Raw genomic sequence first — 21697 nt, forward strand, 5'->3', positions numbered from 1 at the left:
ATAATTCCGATAATGTAATAGCTCCTACACATTAAAAGGTATTTTGGTGGCGTCATCCTGACTCCTAGAACATGTAAATGAAGATTTATGAATTTCCCAAAAAAATCGGTGGAGCTGTTAAATACATATGTTTTTCTTATAAAAAATTATCAATTAAAGGTCACCCTAATAGTTTGTCGATATCGAATAAAATATCGTAATTTCGAGTGTCGATATAAATTGAATACCAATAAACCATGTCAGGATTGATATTGATGTTGCAGATGATGTCGCAGATGAGATGCGGGCCATTATCTCGCGTTCCAGAGTCGGAGTTTGTCTTCGCACCAACTCATTATGTTAGTAAATATCTTCGCAGATTTTCATACGATTCTCTCGTAGAAGTTAGGAAGGATCATTTATTTATTCTATGCTTCATTTCAAGATCCATGTTTTCTGAGATATTTAACAAGTTTAATGTAGTGTATTTTTTAAAGTATGAGTTTGTCTTCCATTCGGATGATGCACCCGTATTTGAGACACACTACTATAACATGTCTTGTTCGGCCGACTGGTCTACTTGAGAATGGCCGTCCTGGCCAGACTCGTTCAAGTGGACATCATCATCATCATTATCATCATCGTACGGGTAGAGAGATTTTATTGTTGAACGCATAAAACTCCGGAACTACCAGTGTTCGTTAGGAAACAGCTAGAATAATATGATATATCAATAAAACATACACAAGAGCAAAAGTAAGCATTTATATGTCCCAAAAATAGCAAAACAAATAAAGGTCAACACATGTTTCGGTACTTAACGAGGAATAAAAATAGCACGTCACTAAACGCGACGGAGCTCGGCAGGTGACTGCCCGACCGACGTAACCGTGTGACGCGACGTCACGCAGAGCAGCTCGCCGTAGCCGCGGAATGTGACATTGGGTTCATTCAACGATTAACTTCCACTATGAAAAACGAAATGTACAAAATAATAACCGTCACTCTATCTTATCGAGAGAGAATATCGGGTGAAATCGATTGATTGAAATGGTATATTTTAATATAATTACATACAATCGCAAACACTTATCAAATTAATGATACTTGAGTAAACATCCTCCCGCTTAGTTAGTTTTTAATCAATATGAAGACACGAGGGTGAGGGAGTTGTCACTCGCGCCGTGACCTGCGGCTATGACGAGTTGCACACGCGCTGACGGAGACGCAGGACGGCCGCAGGCGGCGACGACATCGCGTTACCCTGATGAGATATGATGAACTAACTATTGCCGATAGAAATAACACAGAGGCTGTTAGCTTTGATCACTTTTTTAACGATTTATTTACTGATATTTCATTATTTTTATTGTAATTTTAAGCATTACAAACTATACAACCAAATGGAGTAATAGAATTGCAAAAAAACAATAAACAAACCATGTCATATCCCACGTAAGAATTCATCGTTCTCATCCAATTACCCGCAGTGGCCATGTGGCCATGTGGCTATCTGGCGGAACGCTTATTACAAATATTTGCCAGTTCCCAACACTCGTTTCTTCAGAACGATATTAATCACGGCGACGAAAACCAGAAACCGATATTATGTTTCGGTATTTCACAATACAAGGGTATGCGTTTCAAAAATTGCAATACGGTCTAATACCAACTCGTGACGAGACACGAACTGTCCGAGACTGAATAAAACATTAGTCAGAAAATATCTCTAACGATTTAAAGGGCAGCCGTGTGCCCGATAACAATGCGAGTACCCTAACAGCTGCTCATTGATACCCGCGGCAGAGCTTCGTCTAAACGAGCTCGCGGGCATGGATGGCGGGCGAGGAACAGACGCAGCACGTCTGGCGGCCTGTTAGGGAAAACCATTAGCCGTATCTCACCCACTGAAGCACGACACTAGAACTTGTGAAACCGACTTTCAAAATGTCAACAAAACGTGCTATTGCAGAGCTCGTGAGGTTATATTTTAATAAACTTTACTGTAAAGTTGTATTTGCCACCGGGGAGCAAACTGTCTCAAAACAAGGAACTTCGCACGGTGACGTCTGACGATGCGAAGACGAATAGAACGATAAGATCTGCAGTTGCGTTGATATATTGTATGGACGAGTATCTTGACTTAATTAGATGAAGCATGAAATGATCTAGTGACTCTATTAAAGTTACCAGAAGATATACCACTGCCACGCTCAGCTGAAGGAACATTTACTTGAATCTACGCGAAATTATCCTACCCTAGACTAAAGACAAATGACAATCTCAAGAAAAACGTTTAGAGTGCATTCCACCGTGCTGCTGCAAATGATTCGTGAATGAACATGTAACAGAACAGTTCCGCGTTTTTTGAAGTAAGATCCACATTTCCGTAGAGAGAAACTTAATGTATTCATCATTATTCATTAAGCATTATTCTAAGATTTGAGATAAATGCGATATTTAATAATTAATCGTCATACAATGGCGTAGTACATTCGAAGCTTTCATTTATAAAAAAATCGTTGAGCAATCCTCCAGATGGTTCACTCATACGCCTCATTTTCCTTGAAGAGTGGCATTACTACCGTAATGACTGCGAGTGAGTGCACTGCTGTTACAGGGAAGCTCAATTACTGCGCTCCGTCGCGCGTCGCGCCGGCCTGCTCCCTGGCGGTCGCGTCGACTCCGAGTGACTTGCATTTGTCACCGACGCACTCGGTCCGCCGCGCCGCCCGCGCCCTCGTGGAAAAGTATTGGAACTTTCAAAGCCATTGTGCTTCACTCCCGCTGAGTGGTGACCATTAATTTCCGACCCATTACTATAACGCTTTCATCGTGGATTTAATGGATATGTGTCATATGCAGTGAGTTTTTTGCTTATCAATAGAACGTGTGTAGAAATTGACCTAGCAGCTGTCAGATTTCTCCAAGCATTTAATTTCAAGTCTACTGAAAACTAAATTCATACAAAACGATTGTTTTTTTGGCAATATTTTGGGATTATTTGTGTCTGTAACAGTATATCAAGAACGCCCTAAGTATATTCGTAAATTGGCTTGCTATGTGGCTTTTTTGAAAAGGATTTTTGTGAAAAGGAAGCATTCACATCTGAAATTGTTCACTAGAGGTTATTCCAATTACAAGCAACTGGAGCAAGACCGTCTCCAAATGACCTCGGAGCTTTGTATAACGCGAAAATGGACTTTACAATCAGATGAACCACACGTTTGTTCCAACATTCTACGAAATTGATTGATCAAAGGTTCTCTTCTATTTGTATTTAGAAAACACGCAGTCCCGTAAATGACGCTCAACGCGACATAACGATTGCATTAATTCTCTCCTTCGTCTACAAGATAAAATGTTTTACGTGATTTTTAATTATTTATACGTTTTTATATATGATTACAAAATCGTAGAACGTTTGTAGTTAATTAAAAAATAATTCTAGAGTAGTATTTTAAGATTGCGAGGGGTGCTTAATGCCAGTCTTAAAATATTCTAAATATTCCCGTGGGCACGCGTCTGGCTTCCGCGTCGGGATCATCCGCCACGCTGTATAATTCATAGAAAAAAATTGCAAAGTCCAAGCGAGCGCGACTCGAGATATTAAGCTTCGGATCTCTTAGGGTCGAGCCCTATTCTTCTCGTGCTGTCGCCCAAATCTAATTTGTCATAACGTCCTCATAAATCATGCGTCCAATTGAGACACAAAAAATATATTTTGTTTTCTTTTTCAAATGCATTCTCTATTTATTCATTTTATTTAACACTTTATTATACAAGGTACAATTAATACATAACTTATATTATAAAAGTCATGTTCATCCCCTGAAGACATTTCTAATGCGCGAACCAAGTTTAGTATTTTTATTAATTTAAAAATAAAGGTAGAGGTAAGAAGATAGATAAGAATAACGTTTTGTGTGTTTTGTGCAAATCCAAACTACAATGCGCTACAATTTCTTTGTCGAATCTCTAAACGAAGGATATCAGCCGGAAACCATAGACAAGTCTATCGGATGTAATTTCATCCGAATATGAAAGTCATTTACAATATTCGAAATGTCTGATGAGAAACACTCCTCGTTACCTCATATTCCTCGGTGCAGTTTTTCATTATTCGTTATCTTTTTGACAGTGAAATCTAATAAAAGCTGTAACGCAAGAGAAACTATTCTCTTTAAGTGGCCAATAAATAAACGATGACTCTTATCACGTCGGGACAGCAAATTAATGTTTTACTCGTTTTATATAATAAAAGCATTTACTGGTTCGATAACACCTCGTCTCTATTTGTTAAATGAGTGAGGCCATATATTATTTTGGACTCTGGATTATTGTAATGTGTTCTTAATAAATAATAAATGTTCGTGATAATGATCTGTATCTTTATGGCGTTAATTCCGTCCCGTTTCGTAATGAAGTAAACGGCGCGGCTCGTTAACGCCACCGTCCGACAACTCCGATGAGTTTTCATGACCCTTTATGAACTTATCCACAGAGCTAGTTTTATGAACTCGGACGTGTCAAATATCATTACCGCTTTACGGCCGTAATCCCTCCATTTTACAGACACGTTCCATAAATTTCTCAGTTTACGATTCGACGTGAACTACAACCACTTTAATAGTCACAACTCCTTATTTTCATTTGTGAAATATTATAGTAAACATGAATTTGCTCAACAAAAGTAAAAGGTCAAATCACTGATCAGTGAAGTCGTAACATAAATGACATCATACGATAATGGATTTCATTTTTCACAAATAAATAATATACTAGATGTTAGGGCTTTTGAAGGTACCGCCAAACAGCAGTACCCAGTATTGTTGTGTTCCGGTTTGAAGGGTGAGTGAGCCAGTATAATTACAGGCATAAGGGATATAACATCTTAGTTCCCAAGGTTGGTGGCGCATTCGCAATGCAAGGAATGATTAGTGTTTCTTGCAACCGCAATGTCTACGGGCGGCGGTGACCACTTATAAGAACTACTAGTTTTCTTACGAGTTCTAAGTGATATAACGTAATCTAGTTCTTGTTAAAGTAATGATTAGGTTCCCTGTAGCCGACGAAACAAAAGAGCGAGAGTTTCTCAAGCGATGAGTGTAATGTAAGGATCGCTGTTTTAATAATCAATATATTCTCACGTGTTTAACGTTGTTACGTTTTCGTTTGCTGTTTATTGAAGCGTTTACAAACGAATAACTATCGTTTTCTTATTGTTGTGTGTTTGTGATCGCACATTTGCTTAGCCGTGTTGTACACGGAACCAGTCGAAGGGCCGCAACGCGTCTCGTATGTAATCACAGCGTTTACGAGTACTCTTCCGCCCGATAGCGCAACCTGACATTAAACAACACCATTAATTGCCCCACTCGAACCCTTTCATCAAAACACTCGCTGCTATCATCTCGCTCACACGACTCGTCTTACGATTTCGATTGCGGACCCTTAATAAATAATACGCTTGTAAGTGTTTAAGACAAACGGTTAAGGTGCTGCGATGTTATTGATATTATTAATTTAGTCGAAAACATTAAACATGACACGAATGAAAAAAAGCTGAACTCTTAAAACGTCGACTTGGCTACAAAGTATGTCAATTGAGTTAAGAGATCTTCAAGAAATGCATCTCTGTTTAGAAATGCACGACGTCGTTTGTGAAAACAAAGCGGAAATAAAACCGTGGATTGAGAGCGCTCGAGGGAAGCGCCGAGACTCGTGACACTCGACGCGACACTACACGTGCACTAGACGGGACTCTAGACGGAACTCTCGGGACGCACTCGCGCCTGGTGCCGCTTGTCGCCGCGTTGATGACTGCGGCTGCAACACTCGTAAGGCGCTCGAATTAACCTGATCCGTGACACCGGAAAGTACACCGGCCTACGAGCCCGAGGATATTTTTTCTTTATTTATTAAAATTTTAATGATATCATACGCATCATTTATTTGTCTTCTCGAAAACGGCTCTGATTTGAAAATAATAAAAGGATCACGTTCGGTGGAGTGTTTGCTACATACTTGGAAAACATTCTGAATGTCTTTATTTGTAATTTAATATTGCGATATTGCATGCGTTGCGCAGGAACGTGACGTAGGTCGCGGCGACACTCGTGCGGCTCGTACCGCTGCACATTATCATGCAAAGTTGCTTACTCGCAAGTCCCCGCCATCGAACTGCGCTCTGAAGCGTCTTCAGCACAACTTTTACTGTCTGCCGACTAAATTAAGCCTTCCTCGCGTGCCGGCTCCCGCGTTATAATATAATAACTAAAGACAACTTTGTACAATTATACCGTACACTAGTTTTAATTGCAATTAAGGAAATTGTTTGATAGTATTGTAGACTAGTGGTTGTGGAAATTAGTGCTAAGCGAATCTTCAGTACCTAGAGCTCAGAGTTGAACGTACCTTATAATCAAGTCACTTATGTCAATGTTTGTATAAGAAATGATGTATCGAGGAACTCACAATCTATGTACATGTCGACTGACACTCTCGTTTTCTCCACACATCTCACGCTTTCCGAGCCGATGTCTGTGCTAAGCCATTTCTACTTTATAGCAAATACCTTTTCACGCGCGATACGCGTTGTTGCTGTTCGTCACTGAGAGTAGGGCCCAAAACTACTCTACAAAGTGTTGCTGTGTTTTTGTTTTTATAGTATCGGTAGATGGGCGAGCAAAAAAACTACCTGATGGTGAGTGGTGACCACAGCCCATAGACAATGGCGCTGTGAAAAATATCAACCATTCCTTACATCGCCAATGTGCCACCAATCTTGGGAACTAAGATGTCAAGTCCCTTGTGCCTGCAGTTACTCTGGCCCACTTACCATTCAAACCGGAACAGAACAATACTACTGTTTGGCTTTAGAATATCTGATGAGTGGCTGGTACCTACACAGACGGACGTGCACAAAGCCCTATCCCCAAGTAAACACGATTAGTGAGTTGTTGTCGGTGTATCGACGGTGTAAGAAGTGGTTTATATATTTTACAGTACCGGTACATGTGGGCAATCACTTATAATCAGGCGGCCTTTTGCTTTTTTATAAATAATTGCATTTCAGTAGTCAAGGATTGATTCTGCTACGGCAAAATACGGGAAACTAATGTACGAAAGCACAATCAGTCCAATCCAGTATCTGCAATAGGGGTATAATTTAACACAATTTCATTGATGCCCTGTATTGTGATTTATGTATCTAATAGTTTTAATTAAAAGAAGAACTGTTGGTGACGTGCGTCAACAGAAATAATCGCTAATTTTTCATACGATGTACATATATAAAACACCGTGGAGAATGTCGACATTGAGTAGTATTAACTTGTTATTTGAGCGAGGCGAGAGGGCGTCGCCCTGTGTGTACCCTGTCATTACTATCCGTAATGCGTTGGCCGCGGGAATGCTTCTAATCTATTCTTAAAGACCGAAGGGATGAAAAAACTAAATTGCTTAACATTATACCCTTGAAAATTACCCACTAATTTGAGGATTTTTAACAAATTATTCTAAGTAGTTGAGATTAAATTATAGCAATATTAACAGTTTTTCATAAAAAGTTCGGCTCGAGTTTAGAGATCTTTATTAGTTGCGTTTTCATAATCATTATTCCTTGGCGAGTGTCGTAGGTAAAACGAGTGCGCTCGCCGCATACTCTGAAGAAATTAATAAATTATTACTGGATGTGAAAATAATATTTTTACTGTCGAAAAATTAAGTATTCGTATCTTCAAAACATATACCCTTTTAATTGTCTGTATTTATTTAATGTGACATTTTAAGCGCCAGTTTAGTGTCTTTACAACATAAATAACAATAAGTTGTAGTCAAGAAAACGATCGCAACTGGGAGATCCAGTCGAGAGCGCGGGAGCGAACTCGCTGCGGATATCAATGGCGTCGCTGCGCTACAAACAACTGTTAACGACAACAACAACACAACTTAGACCATTAGCATGCTTTATTTCTTACTTTTCCTACTTTTGCCGTTTGCTTCACCCCGCTCTCTCCGCTCACTCGCAGGACACTTCCCGCTACATCGACGACTTTAAAAAATCACATAAATACATAATCACGTAGTCTAGTCTGTTGCTTTAAACAAAATCGAGCATGTTGTTGCGCATGTCGGCATAGAACAAGTAATAAGCACCAAATAAGTAACTGATAAAACATGCCCACGACAAAGAACACTATAACAATTAGTCAACCAATAAGAATAAAAACTATACATCATTCTTTAACGTACGAAGTAATCCAACATCATCTAAAATTAAATAAAACAACTTAACCTCAAACGGTACAAAGTTCGATGGTATGTCGCGCTGTGCAGCCGCTCCTTCACTGCATTATGCAAATGGTATCAACAAAAGCCCTCAATTTCGCTCGCAAAACTCTTGTAATCTGACGATTTTACAAAACACAATATTTTCATTACGCACTTCGAGGGTCCTTGGAGAAAAAACAAGATTACTTTCTGAAGTATGAAGCGAAATGACGCTTAGACGGGGCTAACTCAATTTGCGCGCAGTTCGGGTGGAGGCATATTTACCCCTCGCGGCCACGGCCGGTGGATTAACTCGATTATCAAAATTCACGGGGGCGGTAATGGCCCGATAATACGGGGCGCTCGCATCGCACTCTGCCAGCAACTCTCGCGTTCCTGTCCAATGTGAGTGCGACATCTCTCGGGACCTTTTAGGGTCTATTACAATGAAGCACGAGTTCGTCGACCGGAACGTTACACGAGACCTTCAATCTTCAAGAACCGCTTCTTCAAAACAGCACAAAATAGTAAACTTATTATTCGAATAACAATTTCTATCCGATATAATTTAATTTTAATAAACCAAAAAATAATCGATTGTATCGTGTCTCAGAGTGCAGTACATTATTTTGTATCTTCGCTAATCTGCATTCGAGGAGACGGCGTAGAATGGGAAGCAAGACCGTGTTGAATGCTCGATATTTAATTAAAGAGCTACTTTTGACGGAGTCGCGAGTTGCCCGCGGACTCAGGCGATTAAACCTTATTGGGAATATAAATACAGTCTCTGCTCCTTAAAAACATAAGTTTACTTTAGCGTTAAAAAATAGCATATAATATTATGTAAACTTTACTTCTGACAGACTTCTTTATACACCTTACGGTGTGTAAAATCTTTGCAAAAGATTTTACAAAATCCTACCAAACAATAAGATTTAGACTTAAAGGAGTAGTATCTGATACCGCTCTATACATATAGCTTTGTATAAGTGGATCACGCCAAACTCAGAAACTACTATTTTAAATTTAAAAAAAATACGTTTGCGTTAGACAGGTCGTATACTGAGAAACGATACAAAACATCACACGACATGACTGAATATTGTTCTTACTTTGAGACTTCGATCCGGACATATTCCACTAAATAATTTTGCATTCCTAATGGCAAAAAATAACACACCTTATTGTACTGAGTGCCATAAAGTAGAAGACGCTTATCATATCATAGTGGAGTGTGTCCGGAACGAAGTTGAAAGGTCGCTTATGAAATTTGAAAAAGGAATAAATTTATATGAGGTTGGAAAGTGTAACAGTATTTTGGCTTTTCCTCAATCGGAGGAGGCACAAATGTTGTATAAACTTGTTTTATTAGCTATTAAGCGTAGATAATTATATATGATGTGATAAGACTGTGTATGTTCCAATGAGGGTGGCGTCATCATATTTGATCAAACCCTCTATAATAAAGTAAGATTAAAAAAAAAAAAAAATCACACAACATCACACTACAGTACCCGAGGATACTGGATCCATAAATGTCAATCAAGCCGGCAAACTTTAAAGCAAATACAAGCGCAGGGCACAGCTCGCGTAATGTAATAGCGGATACTAAGTGCCATTTAATACACGTGTTATTGCGATTACGCTGCGTAAACAATGTCCCGATATGATCGGACGGTTATTTATATGCAATTAATTCGGCCGGCGCTATAATTGAGCACCGGGCCTCCTTCGGCGTCGGTCGCCTCGCCGCATCGTGTTTGCTTACCGAATTTCCGAACACCACCCTCACTATGCACTACACACTGACACTACCATAAATCTTTGTAATAATGCCAATTAGGTATTATTTTATCAACAAATCTCAAATGTATTTAATATAGAAATTATTAATAAATTATTATTGTTTAAAAAAATATAATATTCGTAATTGTTACAGCAAGAAAGCAAAAAAGCGTTATGCCCCCTCCAGGTGACCGTTCCTGTGATGTTTCCCGAATAAAATTATATACTATTGTATATAATAGTATTACTTGTTATTTAATTATTCAGAAGTTGTTTTTTGTCTGTTCTCCGTCCTCCAACAACTCCAGCTACTTCGTCCCCGCGCGCCGACTGCGCGCCGACTGCGCGTCCCGCGGCACCTGCCTACTTTTTGTTATTATTATTATTTTATTTTAATTTTCAAGGGAAGCAAACAGAAGGTTAAGCCCTAATAACTAGCTGCACATAAATTAAACATGAACCAATAAAGTTTTCAGTATTTTAATTATCCTTATCATATATTTTATTATAATAAATAAATATATTTTATTAGGAGCCGAAGTGGCCCAGTGGTTAGAACGCGTGCATCTTAACCGATGATTGGGGATCAAAAGGAAGGAAAACGTGAGGAAACCTGCATGTGTCTAATTTCAACGAAATTCTGCCACATGTGTATCGCCAACGCGCATTGGAGCAGCGTGGTGGAATATGCTCCAAACCTTCTCCTCAAAGGGAGAGGAGGCCTTAGCCCAGCAGTGGGAAATTTACAGGCTGTTAATAAAATAAATAAATAAAATGTTAATGTAATTTAATGTAAAATATTTTATTATAGTTTATAAATATTCTCTAATCGTAAATGGGCCAGTCCGAGGACCTCGGCTCCTCCCAAACACGAGCGCGCGGAACACTTCAAATGATAAAAACTGTTTGCGGATGTAATTGAATGTGAAATGACTTCAATGAGAGCGGGGAGCTAGAGATCAAAGCGGAGCCGCGGGCGCGCTTTGTATAGGCTCCTAATTCATTTCAAACAGTTACTCCCCTGAATCTTCTAGGCTTTCATTTCAAAGACAACCATTTATAATAATATACTAAAACAATAATAAGAATTCTACAATTTCATTTACATCATTTTTAAGGGTTTCACATTTGGCACCGTTATGTGCTTAACTTTACATTTTTATTACTTTTTACACAGGCATCGTGTCGGCCTACGACAAAGCATGGATGCTTCTCCAGATTATCCGGATAATCCGCGCTCCGCCACTGTCGCGTTTTTGTACGTGTCGTCTGTGAGCGCCTTTACATAGTAATGTTTCACCTACGAGCGAAACCAACACAAGATATTAAATATTTTAATATAATTTTAGTACGCTTATTCATAACACTGCATACCAAATGTTGTAAAGACAGTTTTAATATAGCAGTTTAGGATTGAAAGTCATTTGTAAGTAATCCCAAAAAGGATTTACAATGCGGAGAGATCTATTATGACGCTGGGCGAAGTTGGAGAGGGCAGCACAAGAGCAAAAATAAGCCACGTCAGTACATAATGTAATATTTTTATTTGTATTGTTCTTAGTGAAGTGGCTGTAGTTCGTTGTTGCTAATTATATGCACGTCCAGACTTTGTCCGTCCAATCAGTCCAATCGTTTTGGAGTTCAGTTACATACAAACGTACAGAAGCTTACTATATGTATTATATAAAGAGATATATATGTAAAGATTACCTATCGATTTGTTTACGTATTCTTATACCATTGCGAGCAATGAAATATAAGCTAATCAGCCCAGTCCCTTCGAATCGTGATTTATGACGAGCAGTTTGCTTCGTAAATCAAATAACCTTATGGCCACCTCTATAACCGGAGACGTCCACCCATTCGAGTACGTTCATATGATAACATTTATATATTCAATATAGGTTTTAGGAGTTTTTCGATTTGTCACAATAGCTCTGGTAAATGGTTTGCATAAAATAATTATTTGCAGACCAATGTTTTCCATCGCGAACTGTCTGGGACTGAATCCTCGCATCACCGTATATAAATAAATAATATATCGTTAAGTATTACAAAACTATTGATGAAATGAAAACTATAAGTGACCAACTTGCTTTCTTATGGAACTGAACATAATTGATATTATACGCGAGCTGGAGCGAGAATCCATTCTGTAAACATATAATATATACTCGGGTCGTGTGGACAATTCAAAGTAGTTGTCACTCGCTCGCAGACGATTAACGTAACATCAGTGCGATAAGAATGCCAAGGAGTGCCAAGAGCGACCCGCGTCGACGTGACCCCTGTCACTCGCCGAGACCGCCGCCGTCTCCGATACGTCATTCGATTATGACGACCTCCTCTGCAGATAAACGTCCGCGGTCCGATGTAATTCAATTAAACATTTTGTCGTGAGCGTGTCAAGAGATTTGTAGATCGCGTGCACTTTGTACCGCCATGTGTCGTCGACGTCGTATCGTGCAAACTTTGCATAAGTTAGTTCACGAGGGTCGCCGATGACGACGGCGAAATGACAACGCCGGCTGGTGGCCGTCTAGACGCGGAGTTTACGACCTGCCCATTGTCGTACAAATCTTGGACTAACTGTTCTCAACTATCATAAAACACGACGTACAGGACGAGGCCATTCGTTACACGGCACCATGTTATGTCGGTAGCTCGTTACCGAACGACCCGTTCGGTTGGTGAGTCCTGAAGTCCGAGGGCTGGAGTAAAACACACAAGGAAGTTAGGATTTAGGAAAACATAAAGTTACTATATCTTCAATACACCGGCGAGATCTGAGTTCAACGTTAGAAAAATAATGAATCGAGATCGACTTGTTTATAGCATCCGCCTGACATGACTTAAGTACATTTCTGTTAGCTCACAACAGTGAGCTAACAAGCAATTAAAATTAATATACGAAACGGGTTCAGTAGATATCGATACTAACACGCAGCAGTAGTGTGGGAAGACGAACACTGGCAGGAGTACTCATTCTAATAATAATATTATTGTTACATTTTATTAAGTCATTAGGAAAATTCAATAAATATGTATTTTAATAATGGATAGCGTTAAAGAGGAATTAAACATGCGTGTCCTTTATGATATAGTCTATAAAAGTTATCAGCACTTTTAGATAATATGCATTCGATGAGAATAATGTCCGCATAAAAGCCAGGTTGGCAGGGCGAACCCTAAGTGTTAGGGTTTGTCAGAAGTGTGGGTGACAATTCGGCTATTTGTTCGAGCCGGCGGAGAGGTGCTTGTGTCGAGGCGTCCTGCTTGAAGCGCCTCTCGACGCTGACGTCACGGCGGCGTCACGTCATCGAGAGCCCACTTTACTAGCGGCCCAGCGGTCCGCCACCGAGTACCACACAGCTATAACTATATATTGTATAAAATATTTTCTTTATCGTTCAATTTTATTATCAATCAAATCATTGTACCTTAGGTTTTGTTGCATCTAAATTCAATTACTATGTTTTTCAGGTCCTCCGGGCCCTCCTGGCAAGCGCGGCAAGAAGGGCAAGAAGGGAGATTCAGGCGAGCCGGGACCTCCGGTATGTACCATTTTCGTAATCGTAATGTATCAGTTATGTTTCCTTTTCGTAAACAATAAATTTTGTTTTTTATATATTTTTGTCCCACTTTTGTTATTATTGGAGTAAATATATATTCTGTGGCTTGTTTTGTTTTATGTTTTTTTATATTTATTTACAGGGGTTGATGGGAGCTCCTGGGAAGAATGGATTCCCGGTATTTTTTTTATTTTTTATTTCTATTAGTTTGTTCTACTTATGTACATAGTGTATACTTCCTCATATTTGTATATATGTGTAACTGTCACACAGTATTCTAACTAATCCTTATCTTTAATTTAAACTCTATACACTGAAAACTAATAAAAACAACATATTAGACCAACAAAAAATATTGGGAGGGTGTTGTGTTGAATGTTAGTGACCTTGGTATACCTCAACGATACGGATTGACGTTTCAGGGAAGCAAGGGCGAGAAAGGCGAACGCGGTTTTATGGTAAGCGCCGGTCATGACTGGACCCCGTAGTGCGCCTCACTGTCCCCACTAACCATTGCGTTGCAATTTACTGCTGCCTTGTAACCTCAAATGACTTAAACTACGGAAATTTTGTTAAAATTCATTGTAATGTCTAGTTGTGTTATGTCCACCGCGACGTACGTTGATGTAAACACAATATTCAGAGTGAATGGCGAGGGCAGCAGTAACGAGCTTGTCAGTTGTCTAGTAACTTAGAGCCTCCGGGCACTAGTTGAGAAGTCCTGTACAGGACCTAGTCGCATAACATCGTGCGGTACACTGATGGTCTACTGTTATTTCACGTGTTCACACTTTTTTTTTTCGTTAAGTTCTCATTTCAGTTCTGCTAACAATGTAAATGAATAATTTAACTGCTTTTGCTGTTAAAAATTTAAAGTATGAACACGTGTTTTCTTAGAAGTCCTCAGCTTTTACAGTAGTGGGTTTAATTTAAATAATACATTAGCTATATCGCTGTAGCTTTACTCCTTGCCTTCATATTTCCTCTTCCGCTGAGACTTTAACTTTATTGACCGTATTTAATAACTTGGCTTAAAGTGATTATTGGTGTGTTATATTAGAATACTAATATTCCTTGAATTGTTTCTTCACAAGAGATATAAAAAATAATTTTATTTTTCAGGGTCCTATTGGTCTGGACGGTCCTAAAGGAGATCCCGTAAGTAAAATTTAGAGTTAGCATTTCAATTTTCAAAAAGTTCTTTATAACAACTTTTCTAAACAATATGAGAAGTACCAAATCATCCTCATGTATAACATTCGGTCCGCAAAGGTTCTTCTGTTTATCCTTATTTTATCACGCTGTAATTGTCCGTTTCCTATATAACATGCGGGTACCTACGCTTAGAAGTTTTCCTTCCTCACAAATAAAGCAAATAATATTAGTTAGGTACAGTAAGTTCTGAGTTTTATGCCGGGACTGCAACCTGGAATTCAGAGTAGATCTGCGTGTCCTGCCCAAAAACACGTAGTATCTCTTTCACTTAGAATTTATAAACTTGAACTATTGAAAATAAATTTATATTTAATATTAAGTAAATATTCTTTTGTAACTCAGGGCCGACCCGGAGACAAGGGGCAGAAGGGGGAACATGGCAACCCCGGATTCGACGTCTTCGCTGCTGTCAAGGTAATAAACCAGCTTATACGTAAAACAAAACATTACGTGGAGGTATAAGATTAAAATAAATGTACTACTTCGATAAACCAATTAAAAAACGGAATAGCCTGTAAAACCACTACTTGAATAATGTCACCTTTCCTTTTGAGGACATGGTTTGGAGTTTTCTGTACCATGCTGCTGCAACGCGGGGCCACATATTTGTCACATTTTCACCGGCACATGTAGGTTTCATCACGATGTTTTCAAATCAGTGGTGCTTACCTGGGGTTAAACAGCAATCAAATTTAAATGCACGTGCTTGAAATACTGGGCCATCTCGGCTTTTAAACTGCAAGATGAAGAAAAATGAAGTTGACAACAAAATGTGTAATGTTCCGGCGATTGCAGGGCGTCAAACGGTCGGTGGACAACTTTAAGATGCACCCGTACACCACCGCGGAGATCATAGCCGTCAAGGTACCGTGACGCATCCTCGTAGTCGCGACTTGGGCTTTTCTGAAATGTACTGTTTGGTTGTGTTCGAGAGAGCGGTGGAATCGTTTGCGGCTTCGATGTGACGATTATTTTGCGCTTCTGTTACAATACACTATGTTCACGTGGATTATTTAATTCATTTCGTTGTAGATAGATTTTCGTACTTTTTTATCTTAATGTATAGATTTTATTTTTTGTTTTGATGTCACTCGGACCTGAGGTAGTGGGGCGTTAATTGAACGATTTGTTGTGAGATTCTGATATATGCTCGCGCGTTCCCCACGTCCGAGTGCTGTCAGCTTGTCTGGTGTGCGCATGTACTGATGCGGTGTATCCGTAGGGCCTGCAGGCGGCCGGTCACAACATCTCCGCGCAATCCATCATTCAGCTTAAGGTGAGTTGCCATCTCGTCACTCGACACGCTCCTCATTTACCACTTCCTCCATTACAACTATAACCACACCGCTGTCTACTTCACACCTAGTCTATTGATAGCAGCGATTTTCAAGCAGGAAAAAGACTTAACTAACCCTTAACTTACTCTAATAGTTTGTACGTACTCTAAATCTTTTCTTTTTTACGAAGTATTTATTGAGAAGTTTGATAACATTTTAAATTATTTGTTTTGTCCTGTTAATATAAAGTCATGAAAATATTACTTATATAATAACGGTGATGTGTTTTCTTCCTGAACTATCCACGTGTCTTGTTGTTTGATAGATTGACTCGTACCTGCTATAATTCATCCATTTATTGCTTGCATGCGCTGTATGTGGCTTAGTGTTTCTTTTGTGTTTCAATATTCTCTGCATGAGATCAAAACTATATAAAATGTACTTATCTCCTCTTGTAATATATTACTTCGGCAACGAAGACGACTGCAGTGCTTGTAACTCGTAATAAATGAAACATGACAGTGCTTTTAAAAACCAAAAAGCTTTATATAATCATATAATATACATATGTACAGGGAGAGCCTGGAGAACCAGGCCCTCCGGGATCACCGGGCCCCCCTGGCAATGAAGGAATAGCTGGAGCAGAGGGGAGAGTGGGGCCTCCTGGTACGCCTGGTCCAGCTGGACTCATAGGCTCACCCGGCCCTGTAGGGCCTATAGGACCTATTGGACCACCAGGACCTATTGGACACAAGGTATTTGAAAGTTTTGTTGACATGCCTACCAGTTATATTGAACGAAAGCGTGACTATTTTTAATTAATATTTCTTCATGTTTGATATCGATAACGCTCAAAGTTCTGGTCCACACGAATCGACTTGATTCTCTCAATTGTGATCATGCCATCGTACGTCAACGGCAATTTCTCTCCTTTGTATAGCAATTTTGATGCTTTAGGCGAATTAATGAAATGATAAAAATGATCCAGAGAAGCTAATAATACTATCATTTAAATAAAAGGTAAATAAAAATAATAATTTCTATAAGATAACCTTCCGTGTTTATTACGCAAAATAATTATAATGGTATTTCTTTGTTATTATTCTTATTTGTGCCGAAATAATTAATTTGGGATATTTCTTTAATAACTCCTTGTTAGAGAATCCTTTTGGAATGTTTTTCACTAAGTTCCCACTTTGTGAAAAACTCAATGTTGCGTCACAATATATTTACAACAATGTTATTTATCATTTTGATAGAATCAGTGATAATCATTTCGTGAACATGAGAAGTAAGGATAAGCTTATAAACCAAATTTTATTAACTTTGCGGAGTTTCCGACTCCGCAAAGCAAATCCTTCTAGGGGCAAGGTCTTCATTCCTATAATATAATTCCGCAGATATTTTTAACTTTGCTGATTCATAAATTCAAATAATTTGTTAATAAAACATTAATAAATAACTCATAAAATGATTCATCATAAGATTATATACGTAGATGATAAAATAGTGCGGAACTAATACTTATTGACTTTCAGGCAGGATATATTATATATAATTGTATTTAACTGTCATGTCTTTGTATTTCAAAGGTAAGAAGAGTAACTACTGAGTTTCTAGCCGGTTCATCTCGGTAGAAACTACATTCCGAAACGATGGTGACTTTACGTTCAATACAGTTTTTTATTTTTTAAATATACACTGTATTTTCGTAATCACCAGAAATGGTATCGAGCAACAAGATTTCCTGTTTTAACATTGCCCTTATCATTTTTCAGGGTGACAAAGGCGACAAGGGCGAGAGAGGTTTTACAACGACGCTGAAGGGCGACGCATTCCCAACCGGCATCATCGAAGGCCCGCCTGGACCTCCCGGACCACCCGGTAACGCATCGCGTCGTTAACTCCTAGACCGTACGCCGCATACGTAACGCTACGTAGCTTTTCGAGAACACTGCTTGGATCAGTAGAACTGATTAAAGTAAAAAAAATATTATCTCAATGTCTGCGTCGTAGCGTTTCGTGGTCGGAGAACCGTCTGTCAGTATTTAAGCGGTGGCATGTTTGGTGTACGCTTGACGGTTACGGAGCTGGGGGCATTCCCGACAGACGTAACGCTAATCCAACTAATGCAGTAGATATGTTTTACGTCTAATTGATATCGATCCTGCACAAGCTTACCTAGTTTTACCTTTTTATTTAACGATGAGGCTTACATAACAGTTTTTGTTTGTGTTTTTACACCTTAGCTAACATTTCTAACTAGATAATATGGTAAGTACATTACCCGGTGAACACCTACTAATGTGTCTATAATGAAGCCTAACCTCAGAGTAAGAGCTTAAAGTAAAATTTCTGTACCGTATTCAATTTTGCAATAAAATCTTGTAATTATAAATTGCTATAATATTTTGCGAACGAATTTACAACGTTCGGAGAAGGTTCCGCAAAAGGAGGCACACGGACAGCTGTGTCAGTGACGTCAGACGTAAAGCGATCAGTGATCGAGTAAGACTTGTAAGCTATGCCGATGTGTTGAAGGCACGGAGGGCGCGCGCGGGGAGCGCGGCGCGGCGGGGGCGCCCGGCCCGCCCGGCGAGCGCGGCGCGCGTGGCAAGCGCGGCAAGAGGGTAACCCCGCATCCCTCCTCGCCTGCGCCTCGATTTCTATTGGCTCCCTACTCGCTCTCTACTCGCTCTCTACTCGCCACTTTCTCGTTCGACTTTTCGCTTCTTCTCCTCAGTTCGAGCGGTCTCACCGCCTGTACTGCTGTTTTAATTTATACGTAGTTCCTCGATTGACAAAAATACATTGATTGTCAAAGTACGAACAATGTGTTGAACATTTTTTCCAACTTTACCGATTGAACTCTAATCACGTTTGAAGGTAAATCAAACAAAGCATTTGACCGATGTTACTACTTCTAGAGTTTCTCATGAAACCATTGCGATGATCTCTATTCTCTATTCGACGATGGTTCGACTTCCTCATTGGTTTTCGAGTTGCATGTACAAAGGCACGTCGCGGGCACGTCCGCATGTCGCATGAGCCACGCGCCTCCCACTGCTAACGGTTGTGTAACGCGTAGATTGTGATGGTACAAGTGACGACTAACGATAGCTTCTCGGGGTGGCTTTAAACCGGCGACAAGCGAGCGAGTCGCCTGCGTCGGCTTCGTGCCTTGAGAACGATCAGCGCCGCTAATAGAAGGTAATTTGTACCGCTTTCATTTTTTTAGTTGTTGATTTGTAGAAAATTAGTCGTAAGTATTTTAAAATACTTCATACTGAAGAAGTATAATTTTATGTTGTTGATTTATTACTGGTATATGGATTCCTTGATACGACTTAATCTCCATATCTACGTGATTTTTAAATATGACCTAAAATATTTTTATAACACATATAAAATATATAAAATGACATCCCTAGTAACCATGATGTATATCTTTATGCAGTGTAATAAAACAAAAATAAACTAAGTTATTTATTAAAATAATGTTAAAGGTACATCGGGAAAGGAAGGAGCAGCGGGTCCGCGGGGACCACCCGGACTAGACGGCCGACCCGGCGACCCGGGTGTACCCGGCCCACCCGGGAAACCGGTATGTCGTAACTATATATTATATATATAGTTTTTAAAGTACATTCTCGGATTTCATGTGGAACTTTGTTTATGTTTTAGTTCCTGTTATGCAAATATGACCCAGTGGTTAGAACTCGTGCATCTTAACCGATGATTTCGGGTTCAAACCCAGGCAAGCATCACTGAATTTTCATGTGCTTAATTTGTGTTTATAATTCATCTCGTGCTCGGCGCTGAAGTAAAACATCGTGAGTAAACCTGCATGTGTCTAATTTCAACGAAATTCTGCCACAAGTGTATTCCACCAACCCGCATTGGAGCAGCGTGGTGGAATATGCTCCAAACCTTCTCCTCAAAGGGAGAGGAGGCCTTAGCCCAGCAGTGGGAAATTTACAGGCTATTAATGGAAAAAACATTTGTAAAAATGCAATTTCTAAAATGATCTCTGTGACTTCTTTTACAGGGTGAGATGGGACCGAAAGGCGAGAAAGGAGACTACGGGGACATGGGCTCTCCAGGCATGCTGGGCGCACCAGGCCTGCCCGGCCCGCCGGGATACCCCGGCCTCAAGGGCGAGAAGGGTGACAAGGGGGACTCTGTGAGTAGACTCGCTTCACGATCGTCTAAAATTAAAAACTGTATCCAACATATCTTATATAACATGTGATTGAAGTTCTCACTGATCTGATTGTGGCTCTTTGAAACATTTTCGAATCATCATTTTACAAGACACATCAAACTCCTCTACTCTACTACCACCTCTTTGAAATTTAGAAATTACCGAGTAGAATCCAAGAAGTAAGAAACGCAATACTTACTCTTTTTGTTAAATGAAATACATAATCCGTTATACACAGACATACAAAGATAATTATATAATACACCTCGTATGGAATAAACGATAATTACACCACGCTTTTAAACCAATATAAGCCAGTATCACATGACGGCTCGTCAAATCTTTCCTAACGTGTCGCTTTCTTCTATTTCTCGTTTCCGGCGCGTTGTATGCGGCGTTGGCGGCGGCTCTCAGCAGAAGTACCGGAAGCTGAGACGCAGGCAGGTAACTATCCTCTCCGACACACGCAAGCACACAAACACACACAAACGCATACACACACGACCGTACATAATATACACGCTTATACACAAAGTAATTCCAAGCACGATAATATTTGGTCTATTGTTTAGAACTGTTAATCTTTATACCCACTGTTGAACTTGCAGGGAGACGGCACCGGATATGAGCTATATGGACATGAGATCGTAAGTACCAATTTATTTGTTTAATATTGGAATTATTTTTAAGTTATATTTAATCACAAGATTAAATTAAACTTTATTCTATACATATTGTACAAAACAGGGGTGGCTATACCCTCGAAGCATTGATAAAGAAGACTAAAGTAATCGAGTAAATCGATCTAAGCAATTCTATCTCTTACTAGATTAGATCAAACTTTGGAAATTTGCGGTGCGGCTTAGTTCCAATCACAATTAATAATTTTCGATCATTGTACTAATGTTCAATATGGAATAAGCAAGTTTTTACAAGTAACAGTCCCTGAGCTTCTTTATTATCTGCCTACATTGGTGGGTTAAGTCAAGCCAACATTTTAGTTCTTCACTATTGAAAGCAGATGCACTAGCACTCGGTGGTAGGGCTTTGTGCAAGCCCGTCTGGATAGGTAGCACCAACTCGGCAACTTAGTTCCCCATCGAGATTCCCGTGGACCCCTTGAGGTCCATATGGACCACTTTCGGAACTAAGGCGTTGAAGCACTGTTTATTTGATCCAGTTAAAAAATTGTACAGTTGTTATTGCCACTTATGTGAAGGTTTCTAGCATACTGCCAATACATTCACGGTGATGGTGTTCTCCTGGCCAATGTCGCTTGCGACGGCCATTTTCACTGAAGACCAGCCAACTGCATATTGTGCGCAACCACAGTAGAGTTCTCAAATCCGATGGGTCGTCAAATCCGACACGACCAGAAAGTTACAGGGATA

The 21697-nt window shown here is 39.6% G+C and overlaps 1 protein-coding gene across 1 annotated transcript in view; it reads left to right on the top strand.

Annotated features, from left to right (window-relative positions):
* Window positions 1-21697, top strand: part of LOC113402331 (uncharacterized protein) — a 204116-nt gene that overhangs the window by 173426 nt on the left and 8993 nt on the right. Inside the window, exons 2-14 of the mRNA XM_064216567.1 lie at window positions 13522-13592; window positions 13753-13788; window positions 14033-14068; window positions 14733-14768; window positions 15168-15239; window positions 15621-15689; window positions 16678-16857; window positions 17881-17986; window positions 18644-18865; window positions 19609-19706; window positions 20151-20285; window positions 20721-20749; window positions 20905-20953. Coding sequence (XP_064072637.1) covers window positions 13522-13592; window positions 13753-13788; window positions 14033-14068; window positions 14733-14768; window positions 15168-15239; window positions 15621-15689; window positions 16678-16857; window positions 17881-17986; window positions 18644-18865; window positions 19609-19706; window positions 20151-20285; window positions 20721-20749; window positions 20905-20953 — 1139 coding nt within the window. The remainder of the gene's footprint in view (window positions 1-13521; window positions 13593-13752; window positions 13789-14032; window positions 14069-14732; window positions 14769-15167; window positions 15240-15620; window positions 15690-16677; window positions 16858-17880; window positions 17987-18643; window positions 18866-19608; window positions 19707-20150; window positions 20286-20720; window positions 20750-20904; window positions 20954-21697) is intronic.

This window comes from Vanessa tameamea, chromosome 12 (genome assembly GCF_037043105.1).
Source record: "Vanessa tameamea isolate UH-Manoa-2023 chromosome 12, ilVanTame1 primary haplotype, whole genome shotgun sequence".
NCBI classification, from domain to species: domain Eukaryota; kingdom Metazoa; phylum Arthropoda; class Insecta; order Lepidoptera; family Nymphalidae; genus Vanessa; species Vanessa tameamea.